Raw genomic sequence first — 19,585 nt, 5'->3', positions numbered from 1 at the left:
AGAGAATAAAGTACCCTCAACTGTGCTACCATCTTTGGAATTCTCCCACCTTAAGTACTGACCTAATTAATTAGCCCCTTCTTAAATTGCTTATTTTGGTCAACATAATATCATAGAAAAATTATACTTAGAAAAACCCGACAATAATCTATACTTGAAGGATGATTGTTTGCATATACCTATTTTTACCCTAGTCCTTTCACTTCATCTTCATAAGTCAGTTTGATTGCTAGATTGATTGGTGGGCATTTATCCTCTTCAGAATAATTCTATATGTGAGAAATTATTTCTGTGTATCATATTTATATATGAGGGATATATACTGTCATACTGAGGGCCTCTCCCTGTCTGCAGTTACTAAAACAGTAGGAAGTGTTTTAAATATTCAGTAGCGAGGATCTCCTCAATGATATTGCTTTCATTAGTTCTAGAATATTAGGTATGAAATTGGCAAGTAAAGGTGTGAAATTTTCTCTTCCTGAACTTGACTGTTTTACCTTTTATTCCTTTTCTGATTAAGAAGATATAATGGACAATCATTTGCATTTATATTTAAACTCATAAAAAGATTTTTGTTTTCAGGGTTATTTTGAATTACATTTTTGTGATTACATACCCTAAGAGGGGAATTTGTTTTTCAGATGGATTATTATTTAGCAAATGGGTTACTCTCAATGTACGTTTTAATTTTGGACTGTTGTCCAGTGTCATAAATAACCAGGAAAATGAGTTATTAGTGCTATGGCAGTCTACCTGTAGACATTTTGTTTGTAAGGGTCTTTAATTATTTTCTAATAATAATTTTTTACTATTGCCTAACAATGTTTCATCCTTATTAAGTGCAGTTATTTTGTTCAACAGCAGTCAGTGGAAGAGCATCTGCAATGTCAAACACTCCTACCCACAGTATCGCTGCTTCCATTTCCCAACCTCAGACTCCAACTCCAAGTCCTATCATCTCTCCTTCAGCCATGCTTCCTATCTACCCTGCCATTGATATTGATGCACAGGTAAGTGCCAAACTCAGGAGTCATGGTTTTCAACTGGAATTAAGTCATCATCACAAACATTAATCAGTGATTTAAATCATCTCAGAGCAAAGACTGAGCCACAGCTATAGAGAAGTTAGAATCCACGTTTAAAGAAATAAAATACCAAATACAGATTACTGCTAATAATTATTTTGAAGGTCTGGTTTCTGAGGTCATCAAATTTAGTCTTTTTGTCTTTTTGCCTTTTCTAGGGCCCCATCTGCAGCATGTGGAGGTTCCCAGGCTAAGGGTCGAATTGGAGCTGTAGCCACAGGCTTACTCCAGAGCCACAGCAACGCAGGATCTGAGCTGTGTCTGCAACCTACACCACAGCTCACGGCAACGCCGGATCCTTAACCCACTGAACGAGGCCAGGGATTGAACCCACAACCTCATGATTCCTAGTCGGACTCGCTCACCAACCACTGAGCCACAAGGGGAACTCCGAATATAGTCTTTTTTTCTTACGTTTTAGAAGAGGAAGTAAGATGAAAGAATTTAAGATTAGTCTATATTTTCTTCTAAACTTTAAAGATGTATTTTAAAATTCACAATGGATTACATGTAAAAGAAAAGATTCTTCCATTTATATATCATGTATACCCAATTGCATTTATATGGTCTTTGAAAATTCTGATTTTGCTGATTGAAATATATGTAGGAAGTCAATGTATCTGTGTATAACACCATTAAGTTTTTTAAAAAAGTTTTCTTTTTTTTTTAAATTAGTTTAGGAGTTACTGTCGTGGCTCAGCAGAAACAAATCTGACTAGCATCCATGAGGATGTAGGTTCGATCCCTGGCCTCACTCAGTGGGTTAAGGGTCCAGCATGAGCTGTGGTGTAGGTCGCAGGCGTGGCTCAGCGCTAGCGTTGCTGTGGCTGTGGTATGGGCTGGCAGCTATAGCTCCAATAAGACCCCTAGCCTGGGAACCTCCATATGCCGTGGGTGTGGCCCTAAGACAAAAATAAATAAATAAATAAATAAATTAGTTTACCATAAAATCTCAGAGCAAAGTGAGGTTGGAGAAGAGAGGGTAGCTTGTGTGTATTTTCCTGAAGAAGTGCCAAGAGGCCTAGCTCAGAAGACTGATGAATGAGGTAAGGATATATGGCCTTCTTCAGGACTGAGAAATGTTTATTTAGTTTTGTGTTTTGATTAATACCTGCTGGGGGCCTAGTGTGGGGGTAATATTGTACAGTATAAAACTTGTAGGTTTATAAATGATCAGTTCTTTATAAAATTCAATTTAGGGAAAGGGGGACAGGGCGTGGGCGAGAGAGAGAGAGTGAGTGGTGTGTGTGCGCGCGAGTGCACTCGCGCGCATCATTGGTTTAATCCTTGGCCCTGCACAATGGATTAAGGAGCTGACGTTGCCACAGCTGTGGTTGCAGCTACAGCTCAGATTTGATCCCTGGCCCAAGAACTTCCATATGCTGTGGGTGTGGGCTCTCCCCGTCAATAGAATTGATCCATAAGCAAAAGTAAAAACTTCACTGAATCCTTTTATATAAAGGATTACTTTTTTTTAGTGCTTTAAAACAGCCCCAAAAAAGGTTCCACCAAGTATGATTTGAATTTGAATTACAGTGACAATGAAATTTTACCTCACTATACCACTCAACCAACCATAAATTAATTTCAAAGAAGTTACATATAAATACTTTCAAAACATTAATTTAAAAAAATAACGTACATTTTAAATATATTAGGGATACTTATGTAAAAAGATTTGACTATGGGCCCTTAAAAATCTGCTGCTTCTTTTATCTGGTCTTTGTATCGAGGTTTTTCAATTGGGTTAACCTAATATGAGTAACAGAACTTTTCATGGAGTTTAGCATTATTGTATAGTTAGGCATTAGAAAGTTCTTATTTTGGAAAACATAATACAAAATAAATATTCCGAAATAATTATTAACCATTTTTTCTTCCAATGTTTGTTTAATTTACTAGTTTTTATGATACCAAACAGGTAAAGTGGTAAATATAAAGATCCTTTTATGCTTAATCCACCTGAAGTTTTTTCTAGATTCTCAAATACAAATCCCATGATCTATTACATAATAGATATTTTGGTTTATTTGTGACAGTACTGTGCCGTTACCGACAGGTGATATGAAGAAAAAATTAGTACCAAGATTCTTCCCTATTTTGAAAGCTTTAACATTGTCTAATAATTGCATCTTTCATTTGCTTATTTAACAAAAGTTAGCATGTACATTCTTAACAATTTACAGATACTAACTTCTTTAACTTAGTCTCTGTAACAATCCCATGAAGAAGGTACTAACTATTCCCATTTTACAGGTGAGGAAAGAGGGCTTGCCTAACAGGTAATTTTTTATGGAGTCAGCTTTCAAACCAAAAAAAAAAAAAAAATCTTTCTAGAATACAGAAAATGGGTCTGTCTTGATAGCAAAAGATCATGTGTCTTTATAATCTTTACATTTTTTAACGTATTTCCTTAGCTATATACCGCATATTTGCCGCAAATCTTAATTTAAGGAAGAACAAAAGAAAGGTTCTTTTTTAAAGCCTCAGTGTATGTCTCTTTTTTAAAATGCTAATGATTCTTGAAAAATGGTGCTTTAACTAATCATTATAGAAGGAAGCTAATACTGGACTTTGAATGCTGAAGATGAAGTTTGCATTCTTTGTAAGATTCCTCAAATCATATGTTCTGTAACTAGAAACACCTTGGTGTGTGCACCACAGTCTCTTTGCCTCTCACGTAAAGATTTTATTGAACCAAGTTTGTCTGGATAGTTTCAAAACTGTTAAGATGAATACCACAGGAGTTCCCATTGTGGTTCAGTGGTTAAAGAATCTGACTAGGAACCATGAGGTTGCGGGTTCGATCCCTGGCCTCGCTCAGTGGGTTAAGGATCTGGCGTTGCCGTGAGCTGTGACATAGGTTGTAGATGGGGCTCGGATCCCACGTTGCTGTGGCTGTGGTGTAGGCCGGTGGCTACAGCTCCGATTCGACCCCTAGCCTGGGAACCTCCATTATGCTGCAGGAGCGGCCCTAGAAAACGCAAAAAGACCAAGAAAAAAAAAAAAAGATTAATACGACACACTGTGCCGTTACCAATATTTATTTTAGGAGACATCAAATGGTAGTTTGAAGATATTATTTGGGATTATTTTATACATTCTTAGGGATTATTTTATACATTCTTATGATCATAGCTCTAATCTCTTTTTATTTTGCTTGAGTGATATAGTAAAGTATTCCTAGGTAAGAGTATTCCTGGATAAGAGTATTCCTGGGTACTCTAGATTCAAAACTTAGTCATGTGGAGATTTTTAAGAACCACTGGTTTTATATGAAATAGTAAATCTGGTTGAAGGTTAAAGTTGACTATCACTGAATTAAATATTTTCTGCATTGTATTGTGTGAAATTTTTATTAACTACTAGCCACTAAAAGTGAGAATCAGTTCTACATTTCATGGATTCTAAACCCTTGTATTCTGATATGAACTTGTGCTCCAGTTCTGAACTGCTTCACATTTTATTTTCAAACTCCTGAAGGCTTTCCTTGACCTGGGAGTAACTTATTCTAGTCTGTCTCAAAAATGAGAAAAATAAATACTTAATGCAATTTTGCCCTTTTTTTCATTAATTTATTTTTCTTTTTAGGGCTGCACCTTCAGCATATGGAAATTCCCGGGCTAGGAATCAACCTGGAGCTGCACCTGCAGGCCTATGCCACAGCCACAACATGCCAGATCTGAGTTGCATCTACAACCTTTACTGCAGCTTGTGGCAACGCCAGATCCTTAACCCACTGAGTGAGGCCAGGAATCGAACCCTCATCATCACGGATACTAATTGGGTTCTTAAACTGCTGAGCCACAGGAACTCCCAATTTTGCCTTTTTTTTTAATGTAAATTTATGCTTTACCTTTAATGATAAATATCATTTAAGTATTTCTTTTGTTTGCGCAACACAGAGAATAATTTCATCATAGTGATTTAACGAGAGAAATTAAGGAGACCAGGAAAAATGAGCCAATAGTGATAGTTAATACACTACCATCAAAGCATTCTACTTTAAAATACATGAATTCTACTTGTTGGTATGAAGTGTTTGATCAAAACAGTTATTTACTATTATACTGATTATTCTCATTTATTGAGTGGTCGAAAGTGCTATCCTTTTTAATCTTATGTATGACCGCTGACACGGTTAGAGAATGAGATTTTTTTTTGTAGAGTTCAGGTTTTTCTTTTCACTTGCATTTCAGCTCATTGAAAACTCCCTCAAGGCCTGTTGTGGCACAGCAGGTTAAGGACCTAGCAGTCATTGCAGCAGCTCAGGTCGCTGCTGTGGGTGTAGCCAAAAAAAAAAAATCTCCTTTTCCTTTAATATTGCATCTCTCTTATGATTCTTTCTTGGGCTTTTATTCTTATAAAGTTGAATAGTGAAGTTGATAACTAACAATATTTTTACACTGAATATGATTTTATCATTTTTATTAGCCTGAATTATGACACAGAATGGTGTATTGAATGACAATGTGGGCGAAATGGAAGTTTTCTTTAGGGTATAAACCTGGAAAGCTCTTCACATCGTTCTAGGCATCCTTGTCCTTTCCAAGTTTCTCTTGGGTATATGACCAGCTTGGTAACCCGTATGTGACTTAAGTGTTACTTTGCCTTCTAGGAAGTCATCACCTACATTATTATTACTATTTCCTTGATTAGAAATATTCAAAACACCTAATTTTTTTTCTATACCTTGTCTGTTAATGCTAATTTTAACACAAACTTCTAGTTTGGTTGTTACTGTCTTAAAAATGAATAATATTGGTTGCTTTAATTTCTCCTTAACAGAGAAATACAATAAAGCTATGTACTCTTAAGTTCCCCAGAGAGTTCCTCAGTTTTAAACACTTTTTTCTTCAACTCTCATATTTCTCTCATAGTTTGAACCTATATTTGCCCTGTACATTAACCAGTAAACTCCTATAGTGAGCAGGGACTGTATTACTTACCTTTGTCAACCCTAAAGTGCATAGCCGAGTACTTTGAATATAAAAGGTGCTTAATAAATGTCAACTGAATTTATGTTTTATAATGTGGGAAAAAAACATTTTACTGATCCATTGAAATTTTCCATGCTTATTAACCTTTTCCAAATTTTGTCTCTTCATTCTCTATTAACACTGGTGGTTTCCTAAACTACTCTTTAACCCCCAGAAGATTTTTGGAAATCTCAAAAGCTTTCATCATAAAGTTGACTCTTCTACTGATTGTCTATACCCTAAAATAGAGAGCACATAATACAGATAGACTGACTTACTAACATTATGTTCACCTCAATCCGTTGTGCCTTAGGGCTACTTTCTGATGTAAGCAGCATTTTGTTATCCACAATCTTCTTGGTTTTTTACACCAACACCTAACGGTTACTGGTATGTGTGACCATCAGAAGGTTATTTCTCTGACCTTTGTCTGCTTTTTTCTGAAGTCAGACATAATAATTCCTTCCTTATAAACCTGAAATGAAGATCAGATACTATAACATAATCAGACCTGTATCACTATTTAAATATTCAGCTTCTCTGCTGTTGTAGTAGGTGTGTCTTTCTCGTATGGCCATCTCTGATCCTGCAGTCTGTATCTTGCTCTCTGCCTGCATCTTCTGCAGAGCAGCTTTTGCTATCTCCCTCTTTATCGCTGACTCATAGGCTTTTTCTTGTTTCTTGACTCTATTAATTTTTGCTTTTTGTCTCGTTAGTTTTTTATAATGGAGCTTTGTTTTTAGAGTTATTGAACTTCCGGGAGAATATGCTTTTTCATGTCATATAAATATATATAAATCATAAATATATATTTCATGTATATAGGCTTTGTTTTATTAGTGATAATCTTTGAATCTCTGACCTTTATACCTATTGTCATTCATTCAACTTATCTATTGTTTCTTAGACAAAATATCACTAATAGGTAGAGAATGCAAGCATATATAAGGCACATTCATTACCTTCTAGGAATTTATAGTTCACTGAGGGCAGATACACAGGTAATATTAGCCTAAAGAAGATTGCTAATAAATGCTGAAATAGACGTGTATATGTAAAAATGAGAATCTGGCTTAGAACAGGGCTATGCAGTAGGAAAATAATGCAAGATTCATAATTTTATATATTCTAGTAACCGTATTCAAAAAAGAAAAAATAGGAGAAATTAATTTTAAAAACATTTCATTTAACCTAACATATCCATAATACTGTTTTAACATGTAATCAATACCAAAAAGTTACTGAGGTATTTTACATTTTTTTATTTCATACAAAAAGTCTTCAAAGGAAGTTCCTCATGGAGGGGCAGATTAAGGATCCAGCATTGCCATAGCTATGGCGCAGCTTGCCACTGCAGCCTGGGTTTCATCTCTGGCCACATGTCGTGAGTGCAGTCAAAAAAAAAAGTCTTCAAAATTCAGTGTTTATGTTATACCTACAGCTTAGAGTGGTCAGATCATCCTGGTTTTCCTTGGACTTGGCTGACTTTAGCACCAAATGTCCCTCATCCCAAAAAACTCTCCAACTTGGTCAAAAAATCCAGACGTTTTGCCACCCTGTTTAAAATATATCTCAACTTGGACTTCATTAGAAATACTCAATTTGCAGTTTCCAACAACCAAATTGAGTATCAGTTTTTCAATTTATATTAATTAAAATTAAATTTAAAGCTTAGTTCACCATTCACACTAGCTATATTTCAAGTACTAATAGCCACATACTGCTAGTATTAAATAAGTATTCAAACTAAGATCAAGTGTGACCACTGGTAAATCTGGTATTTTCATTTTTGTTCCTTTAAATTTTTAGGGGCTTGTATTCCTCAAATGCAGATAAGTTATTTGGAAACAGTTTTTTCATTTCAAGACTTCCTTTTCAGCTTTGTTGGATGGGTCCAGGATAGCTAATTTTACTCTACTGCTGGGGATTTTGCTTGGTATCCTATGCATTTTGAGGGTCTTTCTACCCTGGCTGTGGGTACCAGACTATTCCTAGCCCTGTATAAGCTCTAGGTGTTGTTTAGCCTGATTTCTCTTAAGACTGGTGGTCTTTTGCTAGTCTCCAGTACTTTTTCTCATGCACATGTGCTGATGAGAGCACAGCTGAAGACTCCAGGGGAGCCTCTGCGGATCTCTAGAGTACTCTGTATGTAGCACCTTCCTCTCCAGTAGTCTGTGGCATGATTTCTAGCTACCTTCACCTCTCTGGACTCTGTCTTTTCCACTCAGGAAGGCTGCCAGGCCCTGTTGGGTACCTGGTCTTCAGCCTGGAAGCTCTCCAGGCAATAGGATGAGTTACTCATCTCTGTCCTCAGAGTAACATGTCATGTACTGCCCACCTAACCACCATCATTTCAAATAGTTTGTCTTTTTGTTTTGTTTAGGATAGAAAGATAAATCTTGTCTGTGCTACTCCGTTTAGGGGTAGAAGAGACCTTGGGTCCACAGTAGTATTTCTTAAACATGTAGCTGAAAATAGCATATGGTTGGCAAATCATACTTTTTCCTTCTTGCTTGCTTTAAGAATTGCCCATAAAGAGAATTCCTGTTGTGGCTCAGCAGGTTAAGAACCTAACTAGTATCCATGAGGATGTGGGTTTCATCCCTGGCCTCACTCAGTGGGTTAAGGATCCTGCATTGCTGTGGCTATGGCGTAGGCCGGCAGCTACAGCTCTGATTCGACCCCTAGCCTATGAACTTCCATATACCTCGGGGTGCAGCCCCAAAAAGGAAAAAAAAATAAAGAATTGCCTGTAAAGTTCAAATATTATGTGTAGTCTTTAAAAACAGATCACAAGTTGAAGGTTCCCACTGTGGCACAATGGGTTCAGTGGCATTTCTGCAGCTCTGGGACACAGATTCGATCCCTGACCCAGCACAGTGAGTTAAGGATACAGGTTGCCGCAGCTGTGGTATACATCACAACTGCTGCTCAGATCTGATCCCTGGCCCAGGAGCTCCATGTGCTGTGGGGTAGCCAAAAAAAAAAAAAAAACACAACTGGACCACTAATGGAAAAATGGCTTACTACCCAAATACTAGATATAGTAGAGTGGTGTGCATATATATATATATACACATATGTATGTATATTTGTGTATACACACACACACACACACACGTGTGTACAAGTGGTATGTGTACATATTATGTAATTGATGTTAACATTTTAAAATTATCTACAAGCTAATCAATTTTTTTTACAGACTGAGAGTAATCATGACACGGCACTAACCCTTGCCTGTGCTGGTGGTCATGAGGAACTGGTACAAACACTGCTAGAGAGAGGAGCTAGTATCGAGCACCGAGACAAGAAAGGTACAGTCTACTTTTGTCAGTTTTTTTTTTTTTTCTTCTGGATTGTGTTTTGTGAAGAAGTACTACTTGTAACCCTAGTTTGATGGTTAGATATAATGGAAAATAGCACTGTTTCTTTGCTTAGCTAAGAAGATCATTATTTTACTCCAGGTTTTACTCCACTCATCTTGGCTGCTACAGCTGGTCATGTTGGTGTTGTGGAAATATTGCTTGACAATGGTGCAGACATTGAAGCCCAGTCAGAAAGAACCAAGGACACACCGCTATCTTTGGCTTGTTCTGGGGGAAGACAGGAGGTATTATTGTCATAAGTTTAGTTGTTTCTCCTCCATTTAACAGATATATGCTTTGACTTACATGATTTTGTGGGACAGTGGTCAGACATGAAGATTTCTCACAGTAGCTAAAACTATTATATTTAGCAAAAGTACAAGCATAAGTTATCTTGCCAGAAGAGTCATACACTGTTTATTGTCTCACTCATCTAACAGTACTGCCGTAGGAATCCCTCTGTATTGCATTCAGGCTAAGAGGATGATTAAACATTCCAAATCAAATCAGATAAGCAGAGCCTATATTCACTCATCTTTTCCTGTCCCAGAATACCTAGTGTGAAAGGTACTGAAGCCCAGCCTCTATTGTTCTCTACATATGAGTCTAGAAGGGAATTAAGAGTTCAATTTTTAGTTGTCCTGAAAATGCTTTGTCTTTTAGTTTTTCCCCCACCCCCTCTCAACTCTGGAGGAAAGGTTCTCAGGTAATATATGACCTTAGGAAGGTAGCTAGAACAGCTGGTGTGGTTAGGCCTAAGAAAATAATAGCTCTACTCCCTTGTGTGTCTTCTGCCATTTAATAATCAGTTGAATAATCTCATTTTTAAATCAGTTTTTAAAATCCAGTCCTATTGCCAGTCATGCCTTCTCTTTGACAGTTCCTCCATTAGGGAGTGGTTGAATCCTATACTTAGGAAGCGCTTTAGGTCATCTAGGTCAGTTTCTTACTAAGCCTTTGAATCTTGTTCTTTTTTATTTCACCATTCTAATTTTCTGTGCTTCACAGTGAAAGTGATTCTATCAGTCAGAAATGTAAATGTTCTATTTTTAAAATATAATTTTGACCTAATTAAAATTTTCAGTCATTGTTGTGGTTTGAAATAATCCTTGTCTCATAACAAATTTTTCAGTGTTGAACCAAAAATAAATCAGTTGATTTCCTTCCTTTCAAAGCCATGGTGAAGCCTATAGCTTACTGTAATCTTCATGTATTCTTATTAAAATATAAGTCTTTTAGGGTAATAATTTTGCTTTTAACACTCTTGTTTTGATTTGGTGTCATTGAACAGTTAAGTATTTTGAAGTATTGAATAAAACATTGGAAATAAAATCACAAACTGATTTCTTTTATTTTGAATGTTTAACACTTTAGAAATTTGATTAGGGTTTTCTACTTTATGGGACTCTGTTGTCTTTTATAATCTTATTGCATAAGCCACCATCTGAAATTGATCAGAACTTTATTCAAACAAGTAAAAGGCAGCTTCCTTGTGCCTCATTTATAAAATGAAGGTGAAAATGCTAGAGCCTGCCTGTGCCAAAGAGTTGTTTTGTGTATTAAGTGACATACGATATATGAATGGATATAAGATACTTTCATTGTTGATGAGAGTGTAACTAGTATAACTATTTTTAGAAACAGATCATGAGTTTCTTTTAAATCCAAAGATATGCCCAGAAATTTTGCTACTAGGTAGGATCCATAAACAGTGAAAATGTATTTCTACAAGAAATGTTCATAGTTAACTTTATTCGAAATTTCCCCAAGCTGGAAACAGGAAAGGTGTTCATCAGTAGAATAAATTAGCATATTCATATAATGCTACACAGTACACACAAATGACTCTCAAACATGACGTGATTCATTTATATGAAAATACAAGGTAAATGAAACTAATCTGTGGGTGAGATTGACTAGGAAGGAACATGAATAAATAATATATTTATGCATTTGTCAGTACTCCGTAAATGTACATTTATGTTTTGATCATTTATTGAAAGTTACAGATTTTACCAATAAAAAGTCTAAAATCAAATAATAGTTTATTTAGTGGTACATGTGCTTATGTGTTTAAGGGAAATTGCAGGTGTCTACATTTTATTTAAAAATGAAATGCATCAAAAAATGGTAGACAAATAATGTGATAAAGTAAGTATAGTAGAGGGGGGAGGAAGTGGAATGGACTGGGAGTTTGGGGTTAGTAGATGCAAACTATTACATTTAGAATGGATAAGCAGTGAGGTCCTACTGTACAGCCCAGGAAACAATATCCAGTCTCTTGGGATAGAATCTGATAGAAGATAATATAAGAAAGGTAGTATATGACTGGTCACTTTGCTGTACAGCAGAAATTGGCACAACATTGTAAATCAACTATACTTAATTTAAGAACTAAATTTTTGAAAAAGTTCATATAGTAGAATATTAATGGTGGAATTACTAGATAATGAGTATATATAAATTTTTTCAACCTTTTTGTATGCTTAAATGTTGAGGAAAAGTGTTAGCTTTGTTCTATTTTTTTTTTTAACATTTAGTTACTGATTTATTTTATTAAAAAAATTTTTTTAAGTATAGTTGATTTATAGTGTTGTGTCCATTTCTGCTGTACAGCAGATAGTTACAGATTTTAAGTTAAAATGAAAACCTTATTTTATTTTACCACCATATGGAGGAACAATACAGATATACTAATTTTCAAAATAGCATTCTGTAACACTACATTAGGTTCAGATCTTTCAGTAAACATGCTATGTAAACAGATTTTAAAGTGGATTTTACTTGAGAAGCTGTCCCTTTAATTGGCTTCTCTAGGACCTTTTGCTTTCATTTGAGACTGACTTTATGCAAGGGATGAAAGGACTTTCACCTTCTTTCATTATACAGTATGCCAGAAAACAAGAGAAATCAGAAGTATATATGGTGCAAATTTTTTCAGTGTAAGGAAAAAACACATTTTTTTCCTTTTTTTCTTTCTAGGTGGTGGAGCTCTTGTTAGCTCGAGGGGCAAATAAAGAGCACAGGAATGTTTCTGATTACACACCTCTAAGCCTGGCTGCTTCTGGTGGCTATGTGAATATTATCAAAATATTACTAAATGCAGGAGCTGAGATTAATTCTAGGCAAGTTCTGTTCTCCCTCTCCAAGTCCCTTAAGAGTTTATGTTAAACATATTGTAGAACACTTACTTTTTAATGACATATTTTGGAAAAGCCTTCATTGCAAATTCAGATTTAAGTATTTAAAACTGTTGACATAGAACTTGAAAAACATATTGATTACTCTGATTTCTTAAAATGCTAAAAGTAAACATAGGTCTTTAAGTTTTTATTTAGCAAGCAAGTATGCACTTAAGTCCATTTTAATTATAATTTAATAATTTATTACTTTTCAACCCTAGTCTTTATGTTGAATGAGATATAGAAAGTATTCTAGTTCTGGGTTGTATAAGATTTGTAATGAGTCTTGGTAGTATCTCAAAGACTTAATTAGCAGGACTGAGAAAAATGATTATTTTAGATAATTCTGCAAAATAAAGCATCTTAAATCCTGAGATAGAATTCTGTATTATCATCCAATTTTTCTGGGACATTTAAAAATGTGTATTTTTTCCTTTTGGTCTCCCTCTACACCTCCAGAACTGGTAGCAAATTGGGCATTTCTCCACTGATGTTAGCAGCTATGAATGGGCACACAGCTGCCGTTAAACTCTTGTTAGACATGGGCTCTGACATAAATGCTCAAATAGAAACCAATCGGAACACTGCCCTTACCTTAGCCTGCTTCCAAGGAAGAACTGAAGTGGTTAGTCTTCTGCTTGATAGAAAAGCAAATGTGGAACATAGAGCTAAGGTAAAGTAAAATCTGAGATTTACATTTGGATTTGCATTTTGATATTTAAGGTGAATAGTAACAATATGCTAACTTGGAGTAAGATCTATCTTTTACATGTGTACTTAATCAGAAGTCATTCTGTAGGATTCAGTTAAGCATTAACTCTGGAAAATACTTTAGCAATATGTTTTTACAGGTAATAATAACATTAACGTTTATCAGCTGAAAACTATGTACTATTATGAAGGAGAGGGAACATTAAATGCTAGTTATATGCCAAATGCTTGCATTTTAACTTTTTTCCCCAAAATTTACATTAGGTAGAATCTGCTTTCAATAGATCTCAGTGTAACTGAGGCTAGTAGTGTCAGTGCTGAAGTTTAGTTGTAATTTCTTTTAATAGCTCTATCATACTGCTTCCCATATTGGTGTTCTTTCACTTTTCAGTACTTTCTAGTCTCTTATGTGTTATATTTTATGTTTCACAAAACCTAGACTGGTCTCACACCACTAATGGAAGCTGCCTCTGGTGGATATGCAGAGGTGGGCCGAGTTCTTTTGGACAAAGGTGCTGATGTTAATGCCCCTCCAGTGCCCTCCTCGAGAGATACAGCTTTAACCATAGCAGCAGATAAAGGGCATTATAAATTCTGTGAGCTTCTCATTGGCAGGTATGATGCTACCATACCCTTCATATACAGACACAGTATTACTAGTGATTACTATTCTCTGTACAAGTTGTACTATTAAAAAAATCAAATCTAGAGTTCCCGTTGTGGCTCAGCGGTTAATGAACCCAACTAGTATCAATGAGGACTCGGGTTCGATCCCTGGCCTCATTCAGTGGGTTAAGGATCTGGGGTTGCCATGAGCTATGGTGTAGGTGGCAGACGTGGCTTGGATCCTGCATTACTGTGGCTGTGGCATAGACCAGCAGCTGTATCTCTGATTTGACCCCTAGCCTGCGAACCTCCATATGCATGGGTGTGGCCCTAAAAAGACCAAAAAAAAAAAGTCAAATGTGAGGGAGTTTCTGTCCTGGCTCAGTGGTAATGAACCCAACTAATACCCATGAGAAAGCGAGTTTGATCCCTCCCCTTGCTCAGTGGGTTAAGGATATGGTGTTGTGAGCTGTGGTGTAGGTTGCAGACATGGCTCAGATCTGGCATTGCTGTGGCTGTGGTATAGGCTGGTGGCTACAGCTCCAATTCAACCCCTAGCCTAGGAACTTCCATATGCCTCAGGTGTGGCCCTAAAAAGACCAAAAAAAAAAAAAAAACCCAAAAGTGATTACTTCTGGAGTTCCCATCGTGGCTCTGGTTAACAAACCGGACTAGTAACCACGAGGTTGAGGGTTCGATCCCTGGCCCCACCCAGTGGGCTATGGATCTGGCATTGCCATAAGCTGTGGTGTAGGTTGCAGACGTGGCTCCAATCCTTCATTGCTGTGGTTCTGGCGTAGGCCAGCAGCTATAGCTCTGATTAGACCCCTATCCTGGGAACCTCCATATGCCACAGGTGCGGCCCTAAAAAAAAAAAAAAGCGATTACTTCAAAAAGCTATATTGCATGTTTTAAACCTAGCTCTTATTTTCCACTCATCCAGAACTATGCTACATTGTTTATTTCAGTACAAACTAGAAATACTTTTCTTCCTTTTGTGTGTATGTATATATTTTTAAAGTACTATATAAACTATTTGAACATCCAGCTGTTACCCATATTCACATCTCCCATACAGCTTGAGTTTTACAAAGGTATCACTCTTATGACTTGGAAGTCTGGCGATAATCAAAGATTTCATTGTTGATTTTCTAGTTCTTTGTAGTAATTAGGGCTTTTAAGTGATGGTTATGGAACTGTTCAAGATGTACATTCAGTTACTTAGAAGTTGCCTGCCAGTCTTTAAAGATCCTTGTCTGACAAATTGGATTTCCTACTTTAACAGTCTTAAAGACCTTGGCATGATGTCCTAAGCCAGTAGTGTTTAGTAGTATCAACTTAAGGTATTCACCATGAGTCTAATCTATGATGCCCACTGCATGCTAAACCTTCACGTTATTTTAAGATTAATTCTTCTCTGAGGCAACATAATATAAATATATTAATACAGATTATTTGAAAGATACATACAGTTGCCTTGTAGGGTACTGTTTGTACTCCAAAATACTGTTTAATATATTGATTGTGATACTAACAGGATGTACCTTTATTTTTCATTAAATAAGATCTTATGTTTTCTCAGGGTTTGAAACTCAGAATTACACAGTCCTTATTTTTAAAAGAAATTAATGATATATGGTTAGTTTCAATTCAGTGGCTTTTAATTTGATAAGTGGAAATTCTTTATATTTTGAGAGAAAAATGTATTTTGGTCCTATATATTTCTGTTTTTATTTTTTTTTTCTTTTTTGCTTTTTAGGGCCACATCCGCAGCATATGGAGGTTCCCAGGCTAGGGGTTGAATTGGAGCTACAGCCTCCAGCCTACACCACAGCTGTAGCAACACAGGATCAGGGCCACATCTGCGACCTATCCCACAGCTCACGGCAATGCCGCCGTATCCTTAACCCATGGGGCGAGGCCAGGGATCAAACCTGCAACCTCATAGTTACTAGTCGGATTCATTTCCACTGAGCCACAACAGGAACTCCTTGTCCTATATATTTCAAACAATTATCACCTTTGCGGAATATTTTAAAAATTTGATTTTTATTATCTGTGTCATTTCATTTTATTTATTTTCTTCTAACCACACCAATGACATGCATAAGGTCCTGGGCCAGAGATCAAACCCGAGCCACAGCAGTAGCAGTGCCAAATCCTCAAATGTTAGACCACCAGGGAACATCTCATTTCATTTTAAACAGTAATATTTGTGTTGTTCATTTAGGGGCGCTCACATTGACGTACGTAACAAGAAGGGGAACACTCCATTGTGGCTGGCAGCAAATGGTGGACACCTTGATGTTGTTCAGTTACTGGTGCAAGCAGGTGCAGATGTGGATGCAGCAGATAATCGCAAGATAACTCCTCTTATGGCAGCGTTTAGAAAGGTAGAGTCTTTCATTCTCATTCATTTGGATGTTTTTCACTGAGACTAGGAAGTGCATAATTTAACTCTCACTAAAGACTCTCATTTTAGGATCTGACAGCAGTGATGAAAGCAGTAAATAATAAGCAAATAATCACTTTGATGGCAGTGTTGAAAGGTAGATACAAGTATGCCAGTAAGGCCATTAATAGTCTGCATGTTGGATATCAAAGCTAAGTAAACTTTTGTAAAAATTTATTCTTAATATTTTCAAAATCTAGTTGCAATCCTAATCTCACAAAATATAAACACAACTAAGTATTTACCTATTTACAAATGAGTATTTCCTTGTATTAGCACAGCAAAGAACTTATATTTATTTTAATTATTGATCTTAATTTCTAGGAGATAAGGAATTAAACTGAAAACCCAGCTGCCAGTATTTGAAACTTTCAGAAGTAGAAATAAATTTTGTGAAAGTGAAGTGTTCTATAGTACGTAGCACAGAACAGTGTAAAGTAATTTGATTTAATGATTTGGTTAATATCTTAAATGCAGTTCTAACTTGTCGCTGGGAAAATGAGATTACTAGTTCAGGGATTTTAATTTTGTCATTCTGTAGGTGTAATTTTGAGTTTTGTCACTCATGTAGGAACAACACCTTATAGATTCCAGGTTGTTTTGTTGTGCTGAAAATTTTTGATGTATAAGTTGTAAGAAGTCATCTCTTTGTTTTCCTCTCATTACTGATTTCTGTTCTTTTTATCACCTCTTCCCTGGATGTTCTGGAATGCCTTCCCACTTTTTTTTCCTTGCCAGTCAAATTTATTCTTTCTCCATGACTACCTGCTTCTCTAGCATATCATTGTCGAGTTTCTATTCCTAACCATTTCACTGTGTTAATATCCTATTTAAGAACCTTTTTCTGTCTCCCTAATCTCTGTAATCCTTTGAAATCCAATTATAGTTTGTTATTTAAAGCTCAATCAAGTGCTCTTAGAGCTCATCTCCTATTGAGTCCCTAAAATGGAATCTTCTTGCTTAGTCTTTTTTTTTTTTTTTTTTGGTCTTTTTAGGGCTGCACCTTTGGCATATGGAAGTTCCAGGCTAGGGGTCAAATAGGAAAGCTGCAGCTGCTGGCCCACGCCACAGCCACACCAAGGCCAGATCTGAGCCTTGTTTGCTACCTACACTACAGTTCATAGCAATGGCGGATCCTTAACCCATTGAGCAAGGCCAGAGATAGAACCTGACTTTTCGTGGATACTAGTCAGGGTCCTTAACTGCTGAGACATGATACAAACTCCTCTTGCTTAGTCATTTTTTGGTCCTTGTCTCTCACATCACCTTTGTTCTCATCTCAGTCATGCTCATGCCCTTCCTCATTTTTCCAAAGTTACTTATTCTCTGGGTACAGTTTAAATCTCCCCTTCTATTGAAACTCTTCCCATTCCATTTGAGCTCCTATTGAGAGATCTAATCTCTTAAAGGCTGTAGAAATTCTACAATTCATTATCTTTATTGTTTGTCTTGACAAATACATTACTTTAAAATCTAACATGCGTATGTCTTATCTATCCAAATAGACTTAGCTCCTTAAGAAGGGTACTTTTATACTCTTGTATTTGTTCCATTATTTATTTTCTCATTCCTACCATGTACAACTGTAATGGTTGGTACTACACTCTAAAGATCCAACTATTGCAGTTCGTACAAAATATAATGTAATCTGGGATCTGCACACAACGTCAGGTAACTAGGACTTGTCCCATATAAATAGTTTAAATACTGTATAAATGTTAATGAGATATCAGGGAATGATGCAAATTACATTAAAGCTACTCACTAAAAGATAGGGATATTTAAAAATGTAGATGGAAGCAAGAAATAAAGGCAATAGAGGAAATTTAAATATAAACAACTATTTATCCATCTGTTTCTGACAGTGTGGATTGGAAAAATTAGAGAGCCTCTTGAATGCTGTTCTAAAGATTTTGTGTGGGTTTTTTTTTATCTTTTTAAAAAATTATAGTTGATTTGCAATGCTGTTAATTTTTGATATACAGCGAAGTGATTCACTTGTACATATATATACACAAAGTTGTACATAATATACATTCTCTTTTATATTCTTTTCCATTATGATTTACCTCAGGATATTGAATATAGTTCCCTGTTCTATAGAGTAGAACTTGTTTATCTCTTCCATGGCGAATAGTCTACACCTACTGACCCTCGCAGTCTATCCCTCCTGGCCTCTGGTCTAAAGATTTTGAACTCTACCTTGTGAACTGTGTTACAGTGCATAATATAATCATCACTCATGCCTTAGGAAAGTGTTTTATTTCTTTTGAACTATCTACTACAGTGCTACGCATTCAGTTTTTATCTGAAAGAACAAAAGTGTTATTTCTACTTTTTTAATGCTTAGAATTAAAACAGGATGCTCTTATCTAGGGGGAAAAGATAAGGGTTTTTTTTCTTTCAGACATAGCCTACATTTCTGTGATTATTATTATTATTTTTTTTAATTTAGAATTGTTTAAGTCATGTTATTCTGGAGTTTCTTGGAGGGTGGTATAAAAATGAACAGTGTGGTCTAATCTAACTGATTAGAACCAAAGCCTGTCTCTCTTTCATTTACAGTGCAGATACAAACCAATTTAAATCTTTACTTCATGGCACTAAGGTCAATGGAATCTTTGTAAAGACAGACTAGATTTACTGAATCCTGTTAGTCTGTTTTCAATCTAACAGCGATTTCTATTTTTTAGGGTCATGTGAAGGTGGTGCGCTACTTAGTCAAAGAAGTCAATCAGTTTCCATCAGATTCTGAATGTATGAGATACATAGCAACCATCACTGATAAGGTAATATATTGGTAAAACTTCCAGTAGATGAGCTTGGCATTTCATTTGTTTTTTTATACGTATGTATGTTCCACACTAAGAAAAAGAAAAGGTCTTAGTTTGAGCAATAATGTGTGGTATATAGCAGTTTTCATTTAGCTAGTATTTGAGAATGAAGTTTGCTATTTAAGACTCTTCAGATTACTTACCTAATGAAATAATAAAACATTTTCTGTAATAGAATTACTTTATCTTTTTAAGAAATACTTAAGCTAATTTAATTTTACTGTCAATGCTAAACAATCTAAAGCAAATTATTATTATTTATTAGTGCTATAATCTATCCAGATTAATATCTCTTCTGAGAGAAACAAGTCAGTGGATTTCTTTTTTTATATATACGCAAGAATTAACTTAACAATTTTAATTAGAAT

General features: G+C 35.8%; 1 protein-coding gene across 8 annotated transcripts in view; it reads left to right on the top strand.

The window, feature by feature from the left end:
- The window catches only part of ANKRD17 (ankyrin repeat domain 17), a 170,123-nt gene that overhangs the window by 112,095 nt on the left and 38,443 nt on the right, over window positions 1-19,585 (top strand). For 6 of the 8 annotated variants that reach the window (XM_047798995.1, XM_047798990.1, XM_047798988.1 and 3 more), the window contains 8 exons: window positions 862-1,010; window positions 9,270-9,381; window positions 9,532-9,677; window positions 12,415-12,557; window positions 13,074-13,287; window positions 13,765-13,940; window positions 16,162-16,324; window positions 19,077-19,172. In XM_047798995.1, coding sequence (XP_047654951.1) covers window positions 862-1,010; window positions 9,270-9,381; window positions 9,532-9,677; window positions 12,415-12,557; window positions 13,074-13,287; window positions 13,765-13,940; window positions 16,162-16,324; window positions 19,077-19,172 — 1,199 coding nt within the window. The remainder of the gene's footprint in view (window positions 1-861; window positions 1,011-9,269; window positions 9,382-9,531; window positions 9,678-12,414; window positions 12,558-13,073; window positions 13,288-13,764; window positions 13,941-16,161; window positions 16,325-19,076; window positions 19,173-19,585) is intronic. The other 2 variants (XM_047798991.1, XM_047798989.1) reach the window with 1 other exon arrangement.

The sequence above is a fragment of the Phacochoerus africanus genome, chromosome 10 (assembly GCF_016906955.1).
Source record: "Phacochoerus africanus isolate WHEZ1 chromosome 10, ROS_Pafr_v1, whole genome shotgun sequence".
In the NCBI taxonomy this organism is placed as follows: Eukaryota; Metazoa; Chordata; class Mammalia; order Artiodactyla; family Suidae; genus Phacochoerus; species Phacochoerus africanus.
The sequence above is the reverse complement of the archived record's forward strand: the minus strand, read 5'-3'. Positions and strand labels throughout refer to the sequence as shown.